The 24,892-nt window shown below is 41.1% G+C and overlaps 1 protein-coding gene across 1 annotated transcript; it reads right to left on the bottom strand.

Moving 5' to 3' along the window:
- Nucleotides 1-2,788: 2,788 nt before the first annotated feature.
- LOC112259050 (adhesion G protein-coupled receptor E5) lies at nt 2,789-21,647 on the bottom strand. Its single transcript, XM_024433816.2, has 19 exons — nt 21,241-21,647; nt 16,718-16,795; nt 14,798-14,980; nt 13,486-13,638; nt 13,114-13,335; nt 12,672-12,800; nt 12,452-12,495; nt 12,246-12,350; nt 11,350-11,503; nt 10,979-11,098; nt 10,630-10,820; nt 10,249-10,410; nt 9,571-9,765; nt 9,008-9,225; nt 8,792-8,858; nt 8,602-8,693; nt 8,262-8,430; nt 7,591-7,692; nt 2,789-3,799 (listed from the first exon to the last, which is right to left on the bottom strand). Exons 1-19 carry the CDS (start codon nt 21,269-21,271, stop codon nt 3,758-3,760), a joined length of 2,457 nt encoding a protein of 818 aa, XP_024289584.2. The 5' UTR covers nt 21,272-21,647; the 3' UTR covers nt 2,789-3,757.
- Nucleotides 21,648-24,892: the final 3,245 nt, after the last annotated feature.

Here is a 24,892-nt window from a genome sequence, read left to right on the forward strand (position 1 = left end):
GAGTCAGTGTCATTGACAGTGTGTTGGCAGTAGCCACTCAATGTTAGTGGTGGCTGTTTAACAGTCTGATGGCCTTGAGATAGAAGCTGTTTTTCAGTCTCTCGGTCCCAGCTTTGATGCACCTGTACTGACCTCGCCTTCTGGATGACAGCGGGGTGAACAGGCAGTGGCTCGGGTGGTTGATGTCCTTGATGATCTTTATGGCCTTCCTGTAGCATCGGGTGGTGTAGGTGTCCTGGAGGGCAGGTAGTTTGCCCCCGGTGATGCGTTGTGCAGACCTCACTACCCTCTGGAGAGCCTTACGGTTGAGGGCGGTGCAGTTGCCATGTAAAAATATATATACAGTGTGTGCAAATGTAGTAAGATTAGGGAGGTAAGGCAATATTTTAGGCCATAGTGGCAAAATAATTACAATTTTACATTAACACTTGAGGGATAGATGTGCAGAAGATGTTGTGCAAGTAGAGACACTGGGGTGCAAAGGAGCAAAAATAAATAACAATATGCAGTTGAGGTAGTTGGGTGGGCTATTTACAGATGGGCTGTGTACAGGTGCAATGATCGGTAAGCTGCTCTGACAGCTGGTGCTTAACGTTAGTGAGGGAGGAATAAGACTCCTCCAGCTTCAGTGATTTTTGCAATTAATTCCAGTCATGGCAGCAGAGAACTGTAAGGAAAGGTGGCCAAAGGAGGAGTTGGCTCTGGGGATGACCAGTGAAATATACCTGTTGGAGCGCGTGCTACGGGCGGGTGCTGTTATGGTGACCAGTGAGCTGAGATAAGGCGGGGCTTTACCTAGCAAATACTTATAGATGACATGGAGCCAGTGGGTTTGGCGATGAATATGTGTCACGCCCTGACCTTAGATATCTCTGTTTTCTTTATATTTTGGTTAGGTCAGGGTGTGACTAGGGTGGGTATGCTCGTTTTTGTATTGTCTAGGGTTTTTGTATGTCTAAGGTTGTTGTAGGTCTAGGGGTTTTTGTATTTCTATTTTGTCCTGATATGGTTCTCAATCAGAGACAGCTGTTTATCGTTGTCTCTGATTGGGGATCATATTTAGGCAGCCATTTCCCCTTTGTGTTTCGTGGGATCTTGTCTATGTGTAGTTGCCTTTCAGCACTCGTTTGTATAGCTTCACATTGTGTTATTTTGTTATTTTGTTCAGTGTTCATTATTTTAATAAATAACAATGTACGAATACCACGCTGCGCCTTGGTCTCCTTCATATGACGAACGTGACAATATGAAGCGAGGGCCAGCCAACAAGAGCATACAGGTCGCAGTGGTGGGTAGTATTTGGGGTTTTGGTGACAAAACAGATGGCATTGTGATAGGCTACATCCAGTTTGCTGAGTAGAGTGTTGGAGGCTATTTTGTAAATGACATCGGCGAAGTCAAGGATCGGTAGGATAGTCAGTTTTACGAGGGTATTATATGGCAGCATGAGTGAAGGATGCTTTGTTGCAAAATAGGAAGCCGATTCTAGATTTAATTTTGTATTGGAGATGTTTAATGTGAGTCTGGAAGGAGAGTTTACAGTCTAACCAGACACCTAGGTATTTGTACTTGTCCACATATTCTAAGTCAGAACCGTCCAGGGTAGTGATGCTAGACAGGTGGGTAGGTGTGGGCAGTGATCAGCTGAAGAGCATGCATTTAGTTTTACTTGCATTTAAGGGCAGTTTGAGGCCACGGAAAAAGTGTTGAATGTGTTGAAAAGGCATTGAAGCTCATCTGAAGGCAATCTGGATTTGGGAGAAGGAGAAATGGGGGAGGCTTGGCCAAGTTGCTGTGGGTGCAAAGCTGTTGACTGGGGTAGGGGTAGCCAGGTGGAAAGTATGGCTAGCCATAGAAAAATGCTTATTGAAATTCTTGATCATCGTAGATCTATCGGTGGTGACAGTGTTTCCTAGCCCCAGTGCAGTGGGCGCTGAGAGGAGGTGCTCTTATTCTCCATGGACTTTACAGTGTCCCAGAACTTTTTGGAGTTTCTGCTACAGGATGCAAATTTCTGTTTGAAAAAGCTAGGCTTTGCTTTCCTTAACTGCCTGCAGTACACCACATTATGTTTTTGTGCTGGTCAAGGGCAGTCAAGTCTGGAGTGAACCAAGGGCTATATCTGTTCTTAGTTCTACATTTTTTGAACGGGGCATGCTTATTTAAGATGGTGAGGAAAGCACTTTTTAAAGAATAACGAGGCATCCTCTACTGTTGGAATGAGGATGGTGCACAAAGTATTTCTAACAATTATTTCTTTAACATATTTTTCTGAGCAATTTTATTTTTATTAAACAATATAATTTTCTTCTTTTTTTAGCATACATTATAGCTCAGTATTTGTATTATTTATTTTATAAAATCTGTTTTCCTCGTCTTTATCAAGGTTTCCAATAATTTGAGGTGACTGTTTATAAGCAATTATAATAAATCAAGGTACTTCAAGACGAACATTTCTAATTTCCTGTTTTTATACCGTGTGACTCTGACTCGCAAACCCGTTGAGGCTCTAAATAACCTGCTGAAATGACCTTTGTCAGTTTGTCCCTCATCTCAGAAGATGCAATCTGATGGAGACTCTATCCCCACCCATTCAGAGTTTGGCGTCTGTACTAAAACAAACAGTTCTGAACCAATCAGAAACCTTTTCAAAACAATTCCACATCAGATTCAGGTAGACTACACGTAGACTACACATCTGCCTTAATCTAAAACAGAGACAAAACATTTCTTAGATATAGAGTATCTTGAACCACATTTAACTAAATAATATCAAGCTACACAGATACAAAATATTTTCATATTTTATTGAATTAAAATATTGCATGGCAAATAAAGTCTAAATCAGAGAAGTTACAGTACAGTGGTAAAAGCATGCCATTTCCCAGTAAAAAAAAAACAATCATACAAATGATCTTTACAAAGAAAATATTTACAATGATTTTCATTTGTCCTTATTTGACAGGATGCACACCTTACTAGAAACAATAACAGTCATGATCATGATTCTTGTACATTTTTTGGTTGATCTCTTTTAAAATTGAGATACAATTATAAAACTATATACACAAAATATACATTTCAATCTGACATGATTTCAATCTGACTCTCACAACTCGACCTTTGATGGTTGTTTTAAACAATAATTCTTTAAATAAAACCATGATAGTTTATGACAATTTTTTATATTTTGTTGCTTTCATCTGTTTATGTATTTTACGATCAGAGAAAGTACTTGGATAATGTATAATGTAATAATCCAGTTGTCCCTGGTTAAACCATGCAGGACTAGTCCACTCTTCTACAGTAGGAGGGGGGTTTCTCATCAGCATTATATAATCCAAAGAATTTCAAGGTTGGAAAAAGACACATGAAACTGTGAATAGGAAAATCAGTGTAAACCAATAAATAACTTTTTTATCGTTACTCTTTGGAGTTAGCTTAAAATAATATCCAGGCCAGCCCAACAAAAAAGTACAGTAATATTTACAGAATCTTTAAAAAATGTGCACAATACTGCTTAAAGCGAAATAAAGTTGTCACAAAAAAAACGGACATCAACCATCCCATCAATCTATCCTGGTCCTTTTGAGCTCTTTTGGCAAGACAGCACAAACAGATCTCGGACCAGGCAAGCATTAACTTATGCCTGTCATTAAACCAGGGTGATTATGGTTTTATAAAACTCCCAGGTGTTGCTAGGAGGTCACGAGGTCAGGCATCATGCGTTCATGTCCAGCAACCAGCGTCCAGCCCCCTAGATCTGAGACTCTCTCGTGTTCTGTGCGCTCTTGGATGTCTGGGGGACACAGACAGAGAGAGGGCAAAGACAGATAACAACATCAATCAGTTGCTTTTTGATCAGACTCTCATCACAGTCCTTCATTATTAATGCACAAGTGGCTCTGCTGTCTCTCTCTTTCACCTTCCAGACAAAATGCTTCACTTAACACCTTCCTCACCCACCTCATTATCTTTAGGGAGCTTCAGCTCTGGCCCAGAATCACACGTTTGCCTATTTTATGGAAATCATCAAAAATGACAGTTCTTTTCCTCCTTTGTTGTGCTTTGAAAGGTTTTTTAAAATTGCCTTTGAACAATCTCACTTGAAGGAAATGACTAGACTGATCACACCTTTGCTCAGGCCTGAACATGATGTCCCAAACCATGGTCAGTAATGATTAGCAATTAAATTAATGGACTGATTCATTAAAGATGTCTCTGGATGGGGAAAGAAGTGAGAATTTTACAATACGCTGTAAAACAAATGTTCCAAATTGGCCGTTAACCTGATAAGAGGGTGCCCTCTGAGAAATTGAGATTGAAGTACTCTGAAGTTTGGATGTTTGCACATTTGACTTGTATCTAAATATTCTAAATATGCTTATTTCCTTTGTATAATACAGTAAATGTAATATTTTATGCAGAACTTTAACTTGCAGATCAGCCTTAATAATATTACACATTATGGGTTCTATCAAGCAAATGTGTCTAATTTCTAATCCCCCTATTATTATTATTATTATTATTATAAATAAAATTTGATTTGATTTGATTTATTATTGTATTTTTTCAGCACTATCAATCCTCCCCTGATTGGAGAAAAGTAACGGCCAACAATACTTATTCTACTGCTACTCACAGCTATCTTCGCTCACATATACAGTACACTCTAATCTTAATTCCAACCCTCCATTGTCCACAGACTAACCCATCTTTCCTAGTACAATACCATTTGACTATTTCCTATTGCAATACATCCTTCTATTTTACTGTGATGGGTCTTGAACCTCTCTATTTGTACCCTTTCTACCAAGATTACTCTAAAGATAAATACTTTACCGAAGAGTGTAATCATATTTCCCATCGATTTATCGTGGTTTTTCAGATCTCCTAACAGTACAGTTTGTAGGTCCATCTGAACAGCGATATGACTTGACAAACAGTGGTTTGTGAAAGTATTCACCCCCCTGGCATTTTTCCTAGTTTGGGGGTTTGTATCATTTGATTTACACAACGTGCCTAGCACTTTGATGATGCAAAATATTTTATTTGTGAAACAAACAAGAAATAAGACAAAAAAAACAGACCTTGAGCATGCATTAAAAAAAAAGCTCACTTATGACATTGGATGTGCCTTTCCATCTGGAAAACCAGTTTGGATTTAGATATCATTTTGGTGTAATAGAGGCTTTAAGAGAGAGGTTTAATGCCTTAATATCCAAACTCATGTTCATTATAGAAATATAACTTTATCAGGTTTGCCATTAAAATTAAACATTTTTTTCTCGCATGACTTGAAAAAGGATCCTCCTGAAGCCATTAGTAAATATATAAACTGAGATATCAATAGAGAATGAATCAGGGTAACTTTCCCGTAGATGGACAGGTGTTTCCCTCTCTAAGATTTAAGGATCATATCTATTTTGTTTTCTATCGAAGTTAAGAGTTCCAAGATCGTTAAACTTTTCTGGTATGTGTACACCGTACAACTTTTGGTATGTGTACACCAAGCACAAACTTCACCGTCCACCCATTTAAATCCGGAGGCCACATGGCAAAGTTCAAGTTTAGAGACCCAATCACTAATATAATACACTGATCATAGGTGAGTTTGGCCCAGAGAAACTATCCAGGTCCTCAATAAGGATGAAGGTTCAAGATTGAGGACTCAAGAAAATCTTGAATCATTGGCGTACATTGATACTTTTGTCTCTAATTCATAAATGTTTTGCCCCTTAAAGCGGCAATATGTAACTTTTTGGGGGACCAAATTCACAAAAAAGTGAGTTATCGACCTGTCATTCTCATTAAATTCTCGCAACTCTAAGAAGCGGTACATCTGTTCTGTGAGCTATTTCTATGCTTCCCATTCTTAAGTTTAGTTTTTGTGTCTTTTAATTTCAGTTTTGTACACCAGCTGAAAGTACAATATATTTGGTAATGGAACATATATCACAGTGGATTAGATGGCTCAAGGATGTCCTACACTATGTGCTTGTTTTGTCACATACTAAAATTAGAATTTTAGCAACCAAGAAATGGGGGAGCGATTTCTGCAGTGCAGCTTTAATGATATCACTAGGTCAGATTTTTACAGCTAACAGTTCAATGGCTATAACAAATAAGTTGTGACAGAGGGCACATTGTTTTACTCCTCTTGACTATTCAACATTCTCAGAGAAGTAACTTATTTATTATTTTGCATGAAGAATTGTTGTACATTACTTTTACCCATCTTATGAGAGATTCTGCAACAAACAAAAAAATCCAGGCACTTACACAGATTCTAGACAGGATAAAGGGCTTTCTCAAAATCTGCTATAAAGATTAGACCTGGTTTCCCTGCATTCCCGCCGTAGGACATTTTTAATTCAAAACATTTTTTTGCATTTTTTTAAAAGATACTGCTTTGTACTGCCTTCCTGGCTCCTGCTTCAGTAAGAGAGTGATCATTCACTCTTTCTGTGTCCGACAGGTGGCAATTAATATATGATTAATTTAAACATAATAGTAGTGGATCTTTCAGTAGTTCATAAAAAGTTGAATATATGTCTATTGGAATGCCATCAAGGTCAGAGGTTTTTCCCATCTGAAAGAGTCAAGTGCCAACCATAGATTGTCTTGTGTAATTAAGGCCTTCACAATATTTTTTTGGTGTCTGAAATAGTTTAACATGATTTTTTGGGGAGAAAGATATAACAAAACTCATTGTCAAATGAGGTTTGAGGAACTTGACAAGAGCTTGTATAAAATATGTTTATCCTTTTGGTGAGATAAGAATTTATCCATCTTTGTAACTTTTTCCTTAGGTTATTTTTGGTTGTGTTTCTATATTGAAGGTTTAGGAAAAATTGTGTGCATTTTTTGCCATTCTCCATCCAATTTGCTCAGTTTTTTAGATAAGTTAAACACGATTTTCTCATGAATAAGTTCCTGAAACTCCTTTTACGTTGTGTATAGATTATTCAGTTCTTCTGCAGTACTAGCTTGAATAAGCCTCCTCCAAGTCTATCTTACGAGATCCGGGTTTCTGAGCCAATGTCAGTCAATTCCAACGTGCCCATAATATTCATCATCTCTATGAGCACCAGAGGGTGATAGTTGGTAGTATGATTTCCTTTACAGTCTACTGACTTACTTAAAACTCTAAGTGTTATTTGTATCTAATTAGATTAATATAAATATTTTCAAAGAAGTTTGGATGGTCATTATTCGGTCCATATAAATGTATGAGCTATCTGTTTATCATCAAGTAGTATAATCAAAGCAATCCATCTTCCTTGAGGATCTATTAAAACGTATTACACCTCAAGATCTAGAATTTCTTAGTACATGACAGAAATAGATTTTACCATCCCATTCTTTTCCATAGGCAGTTCGTCAGAATATACTTAATGACTTTCCTGTAAACAATAAATATGGTATAACTTTTACTCGCAGAACTTTTATGCAGAACTTTTATGCAGAACTTTTCCTCGTGTTCGCTGTCACTCAAATTCAACAGTGTTGGAGGACATGTACTTACATCACATTAAAGGACTTTCTGCTCTTTTAGATATTGGCTACTCAATTAGTAAGAGATAATACCTGTGATTTGCTGTTGCTTGACTGGCTGGAGGAAAACTCTGAGTACTTCGTCTTCTGCAGTGCACAGATGCTGTCCAGGATCTTGCCATACTCCTCTCTCACCTACAAGGTGCAAAAGAGAGCACTATGAGCAAAGACGGTAGAGAAAGCTGGTCGAGCAGGGGTGGGAGGAAGGGAATAAGTAGACCAGAACCAGCTGTTCATTCCTGCATTGTTCCTGTCTCTGTATGTAGGCGTTCAGCATGCTCATGAGAGAGAGGGTCATTTACATAGACAGAACCTTGACCATTTATTTCAATGGGAAACAGCTTTTATGCATCATCTTAATTATCCACCATAGTTGTTATGAGTCCAACAAGCACATATTCGCCTACCCTTAACTGTAGGCCCTACATGGGGACTATTTATACAATTCTGAATCACTCCCCCTAGGCTTTTGTTAGGGGGAGGGTCTTTGACTTGGTCCTTGACATTTGATTTGGACTGCCAGAAGCTTCCAGAATGATCTTATGTATTGATGAACAATGTTATTTCAAGTTTTTTGGTTCGCGGCCCACTACTGAGATTACATTTCATCCCACCAAGCCCAACAGTTTGGACTCATCTGTACGATGTCCATATTAGAACTGCTTCAAGGACCCTGATTGACAGAGTCTTGAGTCGTGACGTACCTGTTTAGAGAGCAGGCAGTGCATGAGGAACACTAGGACCCCCTGCAGACTGTTGAGGATGGTGAACAGGTACGACATGGCCAGCGTGCTTTCCTCAAACTGGAAACAGCCAAAGATCCACATGGTGCCCAGCACACACAGCTGAGCCACTGCAGTTATGGTGAATGCCCTGCAGGAGACGACAAACACACAAAGTTAGATCGAGAGCCTGGGTCACAACATGTAATTTTATAGTAAGGCCTGTTTTTTTCCCACATGTTCTGGCCAGGAAAAACAGTGGTCCTTTGTTATGGGCTATAACGCAGCCTGTGTGAGAACGTCCGTTTCTTTGCCGGCTCACTTGATTTTGCGGAGTTTGTCAAGGTCAGGGTTCAGGCTGGAGAACTTCTGGGCCAACTTCCACACTGTGATGAGGAAGAAAAACACATTCACCTAGGAGGGGAGAGGGAGATAAGTAGAACTCTAACATGACACAAAACATTGTAAGTAGGAGTGATGAAACTATTCCACCTTTCATCTGTGATACGCACCATGATGATGATACAGACAGGGCCAAAGAAGCTCCAGATGAATCCATCCTCAAGGTTGAGCCAGCAGCTAAAACACACAATGCACACATGAAGACACATGAATACCTGATCTCTATAGTACACAACAGAGAAGGACAGAGAGCCAGACAAATATATATAGATAGGGAATCCAGTCAGGAGATGACACTGTCAGGGATCAATGTAGTGGTCACTCACTGTCGCTCGGTTCCGTATCCTTTGGCGTTGGCGAGGGCAGAGATGGCGACGATGACAGCAGGAACGCCGTAGCCCCCCGCCATCATGTAGAGGGGCCTGAAGGTGGTGTTGAAGACCAGGACCACCATCCTGAAGAGCTGCACTCCCTCCAGACACATCCAGCAGAATACTGACAGGAAGAAGAAGTGAAGCAGCCCAGCCACCACCGCACAACCAGCCTGAGGAAGAGAGGGATGAAGAGAAAGGAAATAAAGGGGTGAGAGTGATCGAGAAAACGAAATGACATATACTGTAGATAGTGATAAGGTTCACAATACAATAAGTTACCCACAACTGAACACACAATCGTTGCATACATTAACATTTCTTCCTACTAAAACATTGTTCTCACCACCCACATAGACAGAGTACGTACGCCACATGTAAATGTTACACACATTGTCACATCCTCTGACCTCCCACGCCCAGAAAAGCTCAGTGGAGTTTTCCTTATTCAATCTTGTTCCCGAGGGCAATTCTGCCTCGAGGGCAGAGCGTATGTGATTGGTTGGATGCAAGCTTACCTGGCTCTCGGTGCGTGAGATGCCGACGAGGAAGATCAGGTTGGCGATGAAGAGGCTGAGGCAGAGGTGGAGGTGGATGGTATTGCGGGTGCTCCGGATGGAGCGGATCAGGGAGAAGGTGAGGATGCAGATGAAGAGACACAGCAGGGACAGGGACAGGCCCACCCAGGTGATCAGCTGCAGCTGGAATGTGTCCTGGAGGGAGGAATAGAGGCGAAGACGCGTCAACATATAGTCACAGCAGTGGAGGCTGCTGAGGGGAGGATGGCTCATGATAAAGGCTGGAATGGAGTAAATGGAAACCATATGTTTGATGTATTTGATACCATTCCACTTATTCCACTCCATTACCACGAGGCCCAGTTAATGTGTCACCAACCTCCTGTGAGTCACAGTGACTGACAACTTTCATGCATGTGTCTTAATAATATAGACAACATACCCCTGGAGAAATAATAATGGAGCACTATCTAGCCAGGCAAGACACAGAACTAATTTAAAACAGAAAAAAATCTTCATGGATTCACTGTTCTCAAACGAATGCAAGCTTTTTAAAAGCCAAACGATCTCCTGTTGCACAATTACATAGAAAGTGAAATGAAACTATTAGAAAAGGCATTGTTCCTGCTCTATCTTACAACAGAAGTACAGCTAGACTAAGAGAGAAATCCCCCTCACCTTGAACTCATAGAGAGACATAAGAACAGCAAAACTGCTGAGATGGTAGCAGGAGCATACAGTGTGGGTGGCATTGGACTGCACCAGGAAACAGCCTCGATCAGACCAGGTCCCTTCTCCCAACTCATCCCAGTACACACAGGTGTAGTTCCCTTCATCTGACTGGGAGACAACATTCATAATTACCATAGAAGAGAAGTAGAAAAACTATGTTACTCCAGGACACTTCACATAGTGACCATCCCAGAAAAAGCAAAGCAGGTTCACTCAGATGTCTGCATAGATCTTGAAATATATTTCAGCTTATGAAGAAGATTTGATACTGCCACATTCACATAGACCATAATAATGGGATAGAGGGGTAATGCTTTTGCTCCTCACCTCCTTCAAATGGGAGAAGGTGAATGTGACTGGCTCCTTGAGAAAGGATGTGTCCTTGTTACTCATGGTGGCCGTCACCACTTTGGAGTTGATCTGAAAGCTGTGGCCCTCCTGTGCCTGCAGCCCTGAGAAGGAATGGTTGGTGGATTTCTCCAGACCCTTATAGCTGAGCAGGGACACCGTTGCAAATCCTGAGAAAGCAAATGTTTAAGTCTAGGAGTTTGTACACTGTGTACATTCATTTCACATTATATCATTACATTATAAAGATTGGTTCTGATGATTGTGGTGGGATTATGATGGCAGTGTTGAAGCTGATCATGAAGATAAAGATGATGAAGATGGTAACCTGGGTAGGAGGTGTCTCCAGCAGCAGTCTCCCAGTGGCTGTCTAGCTGAGCGTGTGTAGAGGACAAGGTGAGGGGCCCCTGGGGTGAGGAGGCATTTCTCTGCACCAACAGCTCCACCTCTGGAAGCAAATACATTCACATCTTCACAAACAGGCCTACAGTAGGTGAGATGTTACAACTCTCAGAATGGTTATCTGTTAGAAAGGCAGACTTGTGCGCAGGAAATTATGCAATGAAATGTGACAAATGAACATATTCTACGAAGGAAGTTACAACAACTTGTCTTCCGTTAGGTGGCTTCAAAAGCCAAACAATCATGGCTGAGTTTATGTTGTCTGGACTCATGGCTGAGTTCAGGATGTTCTCCTACCGGTATGAATTTGGAACCTCCTGGTCTCGGGGTGTTTCAGCAGAGGTCCTATAATTCTCAGAGCAGTCTCTACCAGGTCCAGCAAGACACTCACTTCCTTGTTATTTTTCAGAGGCCCGCCAGACAGGAGCCTGTCTATAGCAGACAACAGAGTCTACAGAGACAGAGAGAGGTGGGGGAGGAGGGGTACATAGACACAGTCAGAGAGGCTGAAACTTTTATTTGTCTCATGCACAAGTACAGTGACATTCTTAACTTGCAAGCCCTACGCAACATTGCAGTATTCAATATCAAAATAGTAGAACTGATCAAATAAATCAATGAAATAAAACACAAGAAATAAGAGAAGAAGAGAAGAAGAAGAAGAATGTTATATACAGCAGGGTCAGGGCCAATTCCGAAATGTACATCAAATCAAATCAAATCAAATGTATTTATATGGCCCATCAGCTGATATCTCAAAGTGCTGTACAGAAACCCAGCCTAAAACCCCAAACAGCAAGCAATGCAGGTGTAGAAGCACGGTGGCTAGGAAAAACTCCCTATAAAGGCCCAAACCTAGGAATAATCCTAGAGAGGAACCAGGCTATGACCAGTCCTCTTCTGGCTGTGCCGGGTACATGACTATATATTTGGCATACACTAACCACAATGCTATGTTTAGAAGTCATACAGCGAAAGGAGGCTAGTTTCCATTATAAGTTAGAAGTACCATCAGTCATTGTTTCCCTGCATGTATCCTTTCCTTAATGTGTGTGGGCTGAACCTGCATATGTCAACCTCTATGATGGATGCCTGGGTTATAATATAAATATAAGTAAGGGCCTCAAATATAAGTAAGGGCCTCAAATATAAATAAGGGCCTCAAATATAAATATATAAATAAGCAGTAGTACCTCTAGCAGGGCCTCTCCATCGACTTGTTCTGCTGTATTACTCTCATTCAACTTCAGACAACTGGTCCTCATCAGGGCTACAACATCCTGCAGACCTGGGATGACCTGAGAATGAGGGATGAGTAGAGAGAGGAGGAAGTTAGTCTGTATATTGTTCTGCAGATACCTGCATGTGTGAATCATTACACTATACTCATGTGGCTTACCATCTTAAGATGCTTCTCGCTCGCAAACGTGTCACAGTTCAACTCTGTGGAAAGAGAAGAGATGAGTGAAAAAGGCATCTTAAATGAAACTATTGATGAAACTATTGATGACAATGAAATTAAGTGATGACAACTTGATCATGCAGTGGAAGTATTGCAATTTGAATGTTGAAACAGCTCCATCTCAATGAGAATGATGATCTATAAATGTAATTCTCACCAGTACATCTCCCCTGCGGGTCTCCGTAGTTGGTGAATCCTGCATGGCACGCACACCGATGGCCACTGTTGGTGGCATTATGGCACGTTCCATTCCCTCCACAGATAAACTTATTCATTTTACACAAGTCTACAAAGGAATGACAGAAAGCACAGGTGACATTTTCACAAGATGTTCAGATCTACCTAAAACCGATCAATTCACATAATATCAATTACACATTTTGGTCATAAAGAAAGTATCTGGTGCTTCATGAGGAAGAGGAGCAATTGAGCAAAATACATCAAGGGGTATAGATAAAACATTATTGAACTTTCTCAAAATGCCCAGGTTTTTCCCAAATCCCAGTTGGAAGATTCCTGGAATTAGCAGGAAATCTGGAGGCCTCCAACCAGGATTTCTAGAAAACCCATCCAGGGTGATAATACAATTCCTCCCATACCTTTAGCACCTTGAGCATCCTCACTGTCTGTGGTTGCAGTCTGGTCTGTGGTGGCTTTCTGATCTGTTATTTCCTCACATGATTCTCTATTCCCTGTGACTTGAGCTTTGCCAGACTTCAGGCCAAACCCTGGATTGCAGACACAGGAGTAGTTGCCTGATGTGTTGATGCACTGAGTATGCTTCCCGCAAATTGTTGTGTTGTCCACACACTCGTTTCTATCTACATGTGGGTAAAAATGACCATTAGGAAAAGGAAACTCTCACCATTTCATACAGGATGACATCCTGTATATGCCTGATATGCTCTCTGGATGTACTGTACACATCTTTTGATATTTAGTGTTATTACCAGTTCTCTTTGGTATCTTACCTTCACACGTGACTCCTTGGCCAAATATAAATATATCCACTCCAGTACTGGTGACAAACCCCTCATTGCAGATGCAGGAGTAGGACCCTAATGTATTGTTACACTCGGCATTGGGACCACAGGTGTCCTTATTCTCCAAACACTCGTTGATGTCTTGAGGCACAGAGAAAGGAATAGTCAGTCACACCTCAAATGCAAACGTAGGATATACACTGAACAAAAATATAAATGCAACCTGTAAAGTGTTGATCCCATGTTTCATGAGCTGAAATGTTGCGTACACATTTGTTTACATCCTTGTTAGTGAGCATTTCTCCTTTGCCTAGATAATCTGGCATATCAAGAAGCCGATTATACAGCATGATCATTACACAGGTGCACCTTGTACTGCGGACAATAAAAGGCCACTCCTAAATGTGCAGTTTTGTCACACAACACAATGCCACAGATTTCTCAAGTTTTGGGGGAGCGTGCAATTGACTTCAGGAATGTCCACCAGAGCTGTTGCCAGAGAATGTGTGGCGTTGTGTGGGCGAGTGGTTTGCTGATGTAAACATTGTGAACAGAGGTGGCGGTGGAGTTATTGTATGGGGAGGCATAAGCTACGGACAACGAACACAATTGCATTTCATCTATGACAATTTTAATGCACAGCGATACTGTGACGAGATCCAGAGACCCATTGACGTGCCATTCATCAGCCGCCATCATCTGCCGCCATCACCTCATGTTTCAGCATGATAATGCACAGCCCAATGTCGCAAGGATCTGTACACAATTCCTTGAAGCTGTCCCAGTTCTTTCATGGCCTGCATACTCACCAGACATGTTGAGCATGTTTGGAATGCTCTGGATCGACATGTACAACAGTGTGTTCTAGTTCCCGTCAATATCCAGCAACATTCCACAGGCCACAATCAACAGCCTGATCAACTCTATGCGAAAGAGATGTGTTGTGCTACATGAGGCAAATGGTGGTCACACCAGATACTGACTGGTTTTCTGATCCACACCCCTACCTTTTTGTTAAGGTATCTGTGACCAACAGATGCATATCTGTATTCCTAGTCATGTGAAATCCATAGATAATGGCCTAATTTATTTATTTCAATTGATTGATTTCCTTATATAAACTGTAACTCAGTAAAATATTTTAAATTGTTGCATGTTGCGTTTATATTTTGTTCAGTACAGTATAGTCACTATAGCGAATAAGTGTATGGATTCCAAAATTGCAGCAGTGCTGTGATCTCTGGCCAGGACTGCAATGTATGTAAATGCTTTAAGGTAACTAAAAAAGAGAGTTGTTTACCTATACAATTTTCAGGTGAGTCAGCTGTGAAGTTCATCCGCAGTGATGATGATCTGAACCCAAGACCACATTGACAGTAGAAGCTTCCATTGGTGTTGATGCATGCTGCATTCTTACCACAGATATGTGGTGTTTCAGTGTCATTGTTATAGTCCTCACTAGGAGGATTACACTCATTCTCATCTGGGGTCAAAGACAGAGGCATTGAGAAAGTGTGAAGAGAGGTAGAATGGTTGGGGAATGGGAATGGTCATTCAAAATATAAGAGAGATATACAGTTGAAGTCGGAAGTTTAAATACACCTTAGCAAAATACATTTAAACTCAGTTTTTCACAATTCCTGACATTTAATCCAATTAAAAATTCCCTGTCTTAGGTCAGTTAGGATCACCACTTTATTTTAAGAATGTGAAATGTCAGAATAATAGTTGAGAATGATTTATTTCAGCTTTTGTTTCTTACATCACATTCCCAGTGGGTCAGAAGTTTACATACACTCAATTACTATTTGGTAGAGTTGCCTTTAAAATTGTTTAACTTGGGTCAAACGTTTCGGGTAGCCTTCCACAAGCTTCCCACAATAAGTTGGGGGAATTTTGGCCCATTCCTCCTGACAGAGCTGGTGTAACTGAGTCAGGTTTGTAGGCCTTCTTGCTCGCACACGCTTTTTCAATTCTGCCCACAAATTTTCTATGGGATTGAGGTCAGGACTTTGTGATGGCCACTCCAATACCTTGACTTTGTTGTCCTTAAGCCACTTTGCCACAACTTTGGAAGTATGCTTGGGGTTATTGTCCATTTGGAAGACCCATTTACAACCAAGTTTTAACTTCCTGACTGATGTCTTGAGATGTTGCTTCATTATATCCACATAATTTTCCTACCTCATGATGCCATCTATTTTGGGAAGTGCACCAGTCCCTCCTGCAGCAAAGCACCCCCCCAACATGATGCTGCCACCCCCGTGCTTCACGGTTGGGATGGTGATCTTTGGCTTGTAAGCCTCCCCCTTTTTCCTCCAAACATAACGATGGTCATTATGGCCAAACAGTTCTATTTTTGTTTCATCAGACCAGAGGACATTTCTCCAAAGAGTACGATGTTTGTCCCCATGTGCAGTTGCAAATGGCAGTCTGGCTTTTTTATGGCGGTTTTGGAGCAGTGGCTTCTTCCTTGCTGAGCGGCCTTTCAGGGTATGCCGATATAGGACTCATTTTTACTGTGGATATAGATACTTTTGTACCTTTTTCCTCCAGCCTCTTCACAAGGTCATTTGCTGTTGTTCTGGGATTGATTTGCATTTTTCACACCGAAGTACGTTCATCTCTAGGAGACAGAACGCGTCTCCTTCATGAGAAGTATGACGGCTACGTGATCCCATGGTGTTTATACTTGCGTACTATTGTTTGTACAGAGTAACGTGGTACCTTCAGGCTTTTAGAAATTGCTCCCAAGGATGAACCAGATTTGTGGACGTCTACAAGTTTTTTTCTGAGGTCTTGGATGATTTCTTTTGATTTTCCCATGATGTCAAGCAAAGAGGCACTGAGTTTGAAGGTAGGCCTTGAAATACATCCACAGGTACACCTTCAATTGACTCAGATCAGAAGCTTCTAAAGCCATGACATCATTTTCTGGAATTTTCCAAGCTGTTTAAAGGCACATTCAACTTAGTGTATGTAAACTTCTGACCCACTGGAATTGTGATACAGTGAATTATAAGTGAAATAATCTGTCTGTAAACAATTGTTGGAAAAATTACTTGTCATGCACAAAGTAGATTGCCAAAACAATAGTTTGTTAACAAGAAATTTATGGAGTGGTTGAAAAACGAGTTTTAATGACTCCAACGTAAGTGTATGTAAACTTCCGACTTCAACTTCATATAGAAGATATAATACAAGACAGGCATGTACATACCAATGCAAATTTTCCCATTTTTAGAGAATCCTTTAGGACAGCCTGATGCATGTTCCATCAGCAGTGCAAGGTGAAGAGCTGCAGAGTAAGCAACAGGCAGATTCTACAATAAGTTGTCCCATTATCGTATGGTCAGTGCTATCCTGGATACTTGGAACATCCCTACCCTAAAGCCCATCCCTAACCTTAACCCTCACCTTAGCCTAACCTTCACCCTTACCTTCTTACATTTCAAATTCAATATGGTAGGGACGTCCCAAGGATTCTGGATAGCACAGAACATTAATGGTATTGGGGGAGTGCCCTGAACATGTGTAATATTGACAAGTACATGACAAAACTACTTTTGTAGAACCAACCTTTGACTATGATTGTAAGGTTGTAACATTAATCAGTTGGGGAGGTTTCAGGCACAGACAATTGCAGCAATAATTTGAAAAGGTTTAAAATGTTTATCTCTCTCTGTTCAAAAAGGTATACCCCCTATCTGGATTTCAGCAGATTGTTCCTACGGCAACTGTGCTCACAGGATATGCCCATCATAACCCCTGAATTGCACACGGCTGTCCGGAGGTTCAGACCCATTTTTAACAGGAAGCCATCACCTGGCATGGGACTGTGTGACATTGACTGTAAACCACTTCAGTCTGTATGATAGTAAATGGGTAGTCAGTCCATTGTGGTAATGGGTGGAGAGAAGAGGCAGCAGTAGTGTGGAATGTTGTGGTCACAGAGAGAGTCCTCTAAAATGACGTGTAGGCACTGTTTAAGTTCCACTTTTATGGTGCTCTCTGTTTCACTCTAACTAGTAAGAAATATTAAGAAAAAACGTTTTTTAAATAGTGTAACTTTTCATTGAGGAACCATCTGTCAAACAATGTTCTCTGATACAGTAGCTTTGTTCTCTCCCTTCACAACCCTCCATTTATCCTTTTCCACTCCATCTGCCAACCAGACTGACACTAACTTTCCAGCTGCTACCATTGAACTGAGTAGCAGAATGGATCTACCGTGTTTTCCCTCCACAGATAACTATTTTGCCAGAGTGTGACAGTTGACATCATGGCTTGTCATTATTCTACCCTTAGTTGCCTCTCAAGGCTTATAATCTATTTCCCCTTGCATAGCTTTCAAGATGGCGCTGATAGACATGGTCGCCCTGTTCATGGCTCCTTTTTATGATATTTCTCACCTTATTAGCTCAGAACGTCCTTTGCATTATTACATACAGCCAGAAATAACTTTTGAATATTAGAGCGGCGGTAACTTTGATCCTTTGTTTTTACCCCCCAAGGCAATTCCACTTATCCCATTGACTGCTCCAAGATGCTGCCAGTGGAGGCGTTAATACCACCCACTGTTCCCGAGTATAGTACTCGCTAATGTTCAGTCCCGGGACAATAAAGTAGACAAGTTTAGGGCGAGGATCTCCTTCCATACTGTCCCCTTCCATACAGCCAGCTGTACATCGCGAAGACAGGAATAAAGAACTCTCCGGGAAAAAGAAAGGCAGAGGTATATGATTAACTACTCATGGTAGGATTGTGGTAATGTACAGGAACTCAAGTCCTTTTGTTCACCCGACCTAGAATTCCTCACAATCAAATGCAGTCTGCATTACCTCCAGAGAGAATTCTCTATGGTCATCATCACAACCGTGTATATTCCCCCTCAAGCTGATACCATGACGGCTTTCAAGGAACTACACTGGACTTTGTGCAGACTGGAAACCGCATATCCCGAGGACGCATTTATTGTAGCTGGGGACTTTAATAAAGTAAATCTGAGGAAAACACTACTGAAGTTTTATCAACACATCGTCTGCGTCACGCGAGTTTCAAAAACTCTCAACCATTGCTACTCTCTCTTCCGGGATGGCTACAAGGCCCTCCCACCCCCACATCCTGCTCCTCCCTTCCTATAGGCAGAAACTAAAACAGGAAGTAGCCATGGTAAGGACTATTAAATGCTGGTGTGACGAATTGGAATCCATGCTTCAAGATTGTTTTGATCACACGGACAGAGATATGTTCTGGGTTGCTTCTGTGAATAACACTGATGTATACACTGACACGGTGACTGAGTTCATTATGATGTGCATAGGGGATGTTGTTCCCACTGTGACTATTACGACTGTTGATAGATGGCAGCATTCTTGCAAAACCACCGCATTTGACCATGGCAACGTGACTGGGCATATAGTTGAGTACAAACAGTCCAGTTATGCCCTCTGTAAGGCATTCAAACAGGCAAAACGTCAGTACAGAGACAAAGTGAAGTCGCAATTGAACAGCTCAGACACGAGACCTACAGTGGGGCAAAAAAGTATTTAGTCAGCCACCAATTGTGCAAGTTCTCCCACTTAAAAAGATGAGAGAAGCCTGTAATTTTCATCATCGCACACTCTAGGAGCTCAGATGCAAAAATGTAATACCAACGTTTCGACAGCCAAGCTGTCTTCATCAGGGTATAATCACAAACACTGTGGGATGACTCGTTTATATAGTGTTAAAAGACACAGGTGTCTGTAATCATGGCCAAGAGTGGCCTAATATCATTGGTTAATAATCAAATATTAAAATGTCATACAAAGAACATACAAACAACAAATGGACAGCATACGATCATAGATTAATTTAACTACACAAGTTTACAAACAATTACAATGGCAAAGTCACAATAATCACAAGAATGGCTTGAGATCAAAGTCTATGTTGAGACCGAAGGGCACAAGGGTCTTTAAATTAAAGATTGGTGCAATGACAGTGTTTTTTTTGCGAATGCGCTTGTTAAATCACCCGTTTGGCGAAGTAGGCTATGATTCAATGATAAATTAACAGGCACCGCATCAGTAGTCAGCCTGCCACGCAGTCTCCTCGTGGAGTGCAATGTAATCGGCCATGATCGGTGTCCAAAAATGCAGAGTACCGATTGTTATGAAAACTTGAAATCGCCCCTAATTAATCGGCCATTCTGATTAATCGGTCGACCTCTATTATAGATACCACTGTTAATAAAGGCCAAGGAACAGAGTCTAGGATGAAGAATAGGGAGAGTGTCTCTCTCTGGCGGTCTCTCTGTCTACTGCTAATTCCTCTGAATGTGCTCCTTCAGGCTTTTAGTCCTCAGATCCCCAAAAGTCATTCAGTGTTATGACAATGGTCTGTCCTTTAGGTTCCATTCAGTTCTGATGAGTGTCATTGTTTCCATTTTAAGAGCTGTGTCCCTATTGCTCTGTCTTACTCAATGAACCAGTAAAAAGTACTTGCTGATTTTCCACTTACTGGAAATAAGTTATAAATGCTAATACCGTAAAAGGGATTCCACAAGGAAGCAAGACAGATCTATTAGCCACATGTAAAATAGTTGCAATAAACTGAACAACTCAACAATTTCAACAGGCTATTAACAGGATTTTAAATGGATTCCAACCTTTGCGCACACAATGGCACGTGGTGTAAAGTAGTTAAGTAAAAATACTTTAAAGTACTACTTAAGTAGATTTTTGGTGAATCTGTACTTCACTATGTATATTTTTTACTACTTTTACTTCACTACATTCCTAAAGAAAATAATGTACTTTTTACTCCATACATTTTCCTTCACACCCTAAAGTACTCATTGCATTTTGAATGCTTCTCAGGACAGGAAAATGGTCCAATTTACACCCTTATTAAGAGAACATCCCTGGTCATCCCTACTGCCTGGCGTACTCACTAAGGACAAATGCTTTGTTTGTACATGATGTCTGAGTGTTGGAGTGTTTCCCTGGCTAACCATACATTTTTAAAACAAGAAAATTGTGCCGTCTGGTTTGCATAATATAAGGAATCTGAAAGGATATATACATTTACTTTTGATACTTAAGTACATTTAAAACCAAATACTTTTAGACTTTTACTCAAGTAGTATTTTACTGGGTGACTTTCACTTTTACTTGAGTAATATTCTATAAAGGTACCTTTAATTTTCATTAAGTATGACAATTGGGTACTTTTTCCACCACTGACTCCAACATTCCGCTTTACTTAATAAAATGTTTCAGTTGTTCCTAAATGTAGTTTCAGTTTATGTGAGAAATTATGTCTAATGCATTGTGAGAGTAGCCTGGTCCCAGATCTGTTTGTGTTTGGCATGTGACCATGACCATAGGGGTTGTCAAGACAGTAAGAACAGATCTTGGAGCAGGCTAAGCTGAGAGGTGTTCAACCCTGTAGTGACCTCCTGTGGGACCCTGATCATGATGACCTGCCAATGAATTTGCACGTTAGCATTTCAGGCAAATTCTAATTTAAGTCAAATTAACACTTAGTTATGCTTTGATATCAATGGGAGACTAAGTGAAAATTCAATTCAAGTTAGGATTTGCCTCTTCAACAGCCACATGTCTTTTACTTTACTCTTCATCTAACCATCCCCAACCAAACATAAACACTGTCTGATTTAGTGCTTTCTCTAAAAAACACACAACCTTCTCCATGGCAACATGACTTCTGTGTAAACAGTTTACAAAAAGGACTCACCCAGAATCAGGAGATGCAGTCTGCCTGTCATGGTGAAGAATAATCTCACTATCTCTTCTATGAGAATCACAACGCACAAGATTAGACCAGGGCTGAAACTCTGCCCCTATCTAAACGGTCTATTCAAAAGTGTGTTAAAGGTCCGTCTTCTCTTCTTCTCTGGGGTTTCTCAGGGTTGTTTTACTGAAGGAAAATGGCACCCGTATCCATCAACTCAGTCAAGCTTCTGTCTAGTAGATTGAGTTCTGCTGACATCACCAGATGAGTGAGAAAATGACAAGTAGTCACTGTGCTCTCATCACTTGCCTAGAACTCTCTGTCTCTGACTCGCTCTCCTTCTCTTCCACCCTGTGTGTTTGACTTTGGTGGTCTGGGCTGTGTCTGGCTCACTGACATACTAAGAGGTTTCTGGGCAGAGTTTCAGTTGAGCCGCTGGTGTTGAGTCACGCCCATGAGACAGTGAGGGGGGGAAATGAGGTTGGAGAACAAGGAGGGGGGTTTTGCAACTGCTGCTATTGATTTTTTTTTTTTGATCTCTGCTCTTTAGGGTTCCATGACAACAACACAACCTAAACTGGCCTTCTCTCTCTCCAATTTAAGGGGCTTTATTGGCAAGGGAAACATTTGTTTACATTGCCAAAGCAAGTGAAATAAGTGTGTACTCTCTGTTTAGGGCCAAATAGCATTCTAGTTTGCTCAGTTTTTTTTGTTAATTCTTTCCAATGTGTCAAGTAATTATATATTTTTTGTCTCTTGATTTGGTTGGGTCTAATTGTGTTGCTGTCCTGGGGCTCTGCGGGGTGTGTTTGTGTTTCTGAACACACTCTCTCTCTTTTTCTCTCCCCAAAGGAATGGAGACATTTCAAATGTCATATTACGGATATATACTGTGCTGTAATGATGTGCAAATAGTTTCCACCCCCTCTCTTTCTATCTACAACCTTGTTTTCCACTTCCTCCACTCTATCAGACTGTATGGTCTAAATTGAATCAGACATTAAGGAGTCTGGGTAGTGAGACTGTTCATTGTGATACAGAACACTGCTTGGACACACTCCCATAGGCTGTGGTTGTCTATTAATGGAGGTGATGACAAATATATGGTTCTCTCCTTTTTGTCTTTGAGCAGATGGCATCTGTTCATACTGATAACAATGTAACAATGTAGTGTAATATACAAAGCTCCCAGTAGAATCCACTAACAATGGACATTAAAAACAAGTCATTTTGTTTTTGGGAACTGTGCGTAAATCAAATATTTCGGTTTAAAGTAAACATTTTATTTTAAACTTTTCTTCTTTTTTTTAAAGTATAGGACAGCACAATTTAGCTTTGGAATGACAGAAAACAGAATAGTCATCCACACAAACCACAGGATTACCACAAGTTTAGAACGTGTGGTTTATTTGGTCCACACAGAAAATGCACATTCAACATTTTACTCAAAGGAACAATATCATAATCACTGTTGTGTCACAATCATAATCAATTTCTTTAGGATTTTAACTATTAATTCCACTACTCTATTTCTTAAACATTCGTTGTCATTCTATAACACATATTCAACAGTATATCAACTGTACTTCTGCTAGTCTTGCTAGTACAGTTATGATTTGTCTTAGAAGAGGAAGAAGGAGGGCTGAGTGCAACGTGGCGTTTCTGACAACGTTATAGAGACACAGTGTTCTTTTTGGTTATGGTGTTGTCAACACCTTAGTGGCACACCTCACCACTGTAGACACTTCATTTGATGACAGGAAATGCGGTTGAGGAAACACAGATGAGCTTTGTAATTGACATAAATTCATTGAAAACCCACACTAACACACGGTTATTTTAACAGTATTCCACTTTTCATGTAGCCTCATTTTGACCTACCTATAAGGACACAGGGCGTGACCCAGATGCAGACACGGGAGGCAGATGATTTGAGTCTCTGATACTTATTCGTTTCCAAGGGGCAGGCAAGAGAATGGTCGTGGACAGGCAAAAAGATCACAATAAGGTCAGAGTCCAGGAGGTACAGAGTGGCAGGCAGGCTCGAGGTCAGGGCAGGCAGTATGGTCAGACAGGCAGGCTCGAGGTCAGGGCAGGCAGTATGGTCAGACAGGCAGGCTCGAGGTCAGGGCAGGCAGTATGGTCAGACAGGCAGGCTCGAGGTCAGGGCAGGCAGTATGGTCAGGCAGGCGGGTTCAGAGTCAGGGCAGGCAGTATGGTCAGACAGGCAGGCTCGAGGTCAGGGCAGGCAGTATGGTCAGACAGGCAGGCTCGAGGTCAGGGCAGGCAGTATGGTCAGGCAGGCGGGTTCAGAGTCAGGGCAGGCAAGGGTCAAAACCGGGAGGACTAACAAAAGAGAGAATAGAAAAAGCAGGAGCACGGGAAATACACACTGGTTCACTTGACAAGACGAACTGGCACAGAGAGACAGGAAACACAGGGATAAATACACTGGCACAGAGAGACAGGAAACACAGGGATAAATACACTGGCACAGAGAGACAGGAAACACAGGGATAAATACACTGGCACAGAGAGACAGGAAACACAGGGATAAATACACTGGCACAGAGAGACAGGAAACACAGGGATAAATACACTGGCACAGAGAGACAGGAAACACAGGGATAAATACACTGGCACAGAGAGACAGGAAACACAGGGATAAATACACTGGCACAGAGAGACAGGAAACACAGGGATAAATACACTGGCACATAGAGACAGGAAACACAGGGATAAATACACTGGCACAGAGAGACAGGAAACACAGGGATAAATACACTGGCACATAGAGACAGGAAACACAGGGATAAATACACTGGCACAGAGAGACAGGAAACACAGGGATAAATACACTGCCACAGAGAGACAGGAAACACAGGGATAAATACACTGGCACAGAGAGACAGGAAACACAGGTATAAATACACTGGCACAGAGAGACAGGAAACACAGGGATAAATACACTGGCACAGAGAGACAGGAAACACAGGGATAAATACACTGGTACAGAGAGACAGGAAACACAGGGATAAATACACTGCCACAGAGAGACAGGAAACACAGGGATAAATACACTGGCACAGAGAGACAGGAAACACAGGGATAAATACACTGGCACAGAGAGACAGGAAACACAGGGATAAATACACTGGCACATAGAGACAGGAAACACAGGGATAAATACACTGGCACATAGAAACAGGATACACAGGGATAAATACACTGGCACAGAGAGACAGGAAATACAGGGATAAATACACCGGGGAAAGTAAGCGACACCTGGATGGGGTGGAGACAATCACAGATCAGGGTGTGACACAGCCTAACCACCAATCAAGCAACATGATGGACTATTTTACATCTTATCCAGAGCAATGTACAATTTACGCAAAAACAAATTATATAGATTTACCAATAATGGCCGGTGATGCCAAAAAGGCTTTTGACCTTCTTGAATGGCCTTTTCTATTCAAAACTTTAGAAGCCTTGAACTTTCCAGCAAAAATAATACATTTAAAAATATATATATTATATAAATGTCCTAAAGCAAAAAATATACACAAATAATACATAATCATATGAAACTGCATTAGAAAGGGGCACAAAACAGGGATGTCCTCTCATTGGCAGACGGCATCCTGATATCCTG

The sequence above is a fragment of the Oncorhynchus tshawytscha genome, unplaced genomic scaffold (genome assembly GCF_018296145.1).
Source record: "Oncorhynchus tshawytscha isolate Ot180627B unplaced genomic scaffold, Otsh_v2.0 Un_contig_2394_pilon_pilon, whole genome shotgun sequence".
Classification (NCBI taxonomy): domain Eukaryota; kingdom Metazoa; phylum Chordata; class Actinopteri; order Salmoniformes; family Salmonidae; genus Oncorhynchus; species Oncorhynchus tshawytscha.

Coding starts and splice junctions, on each gene's coding strand:
- LOC112259050 (XM_024433816.2), bottom strand. CDS start 21,271: ATGACAGGCAGACTGCATCTCCTGATTCTGG. Junction 11,504..12,245: donor ATGGAGAGGCCCTGCTAGAG/GTACTACTGCTT, acceptor CTGTCTCTGTAG/ACTCTGTTGTCTGCTATAGA. Junction 9,766..10,248: donor TGTCTCTCTATGAGTTCAAG/GTGAGGGGGATT, acceptor TCCTCCCTCCAG/GACACATTCCAGCTGCAGCT.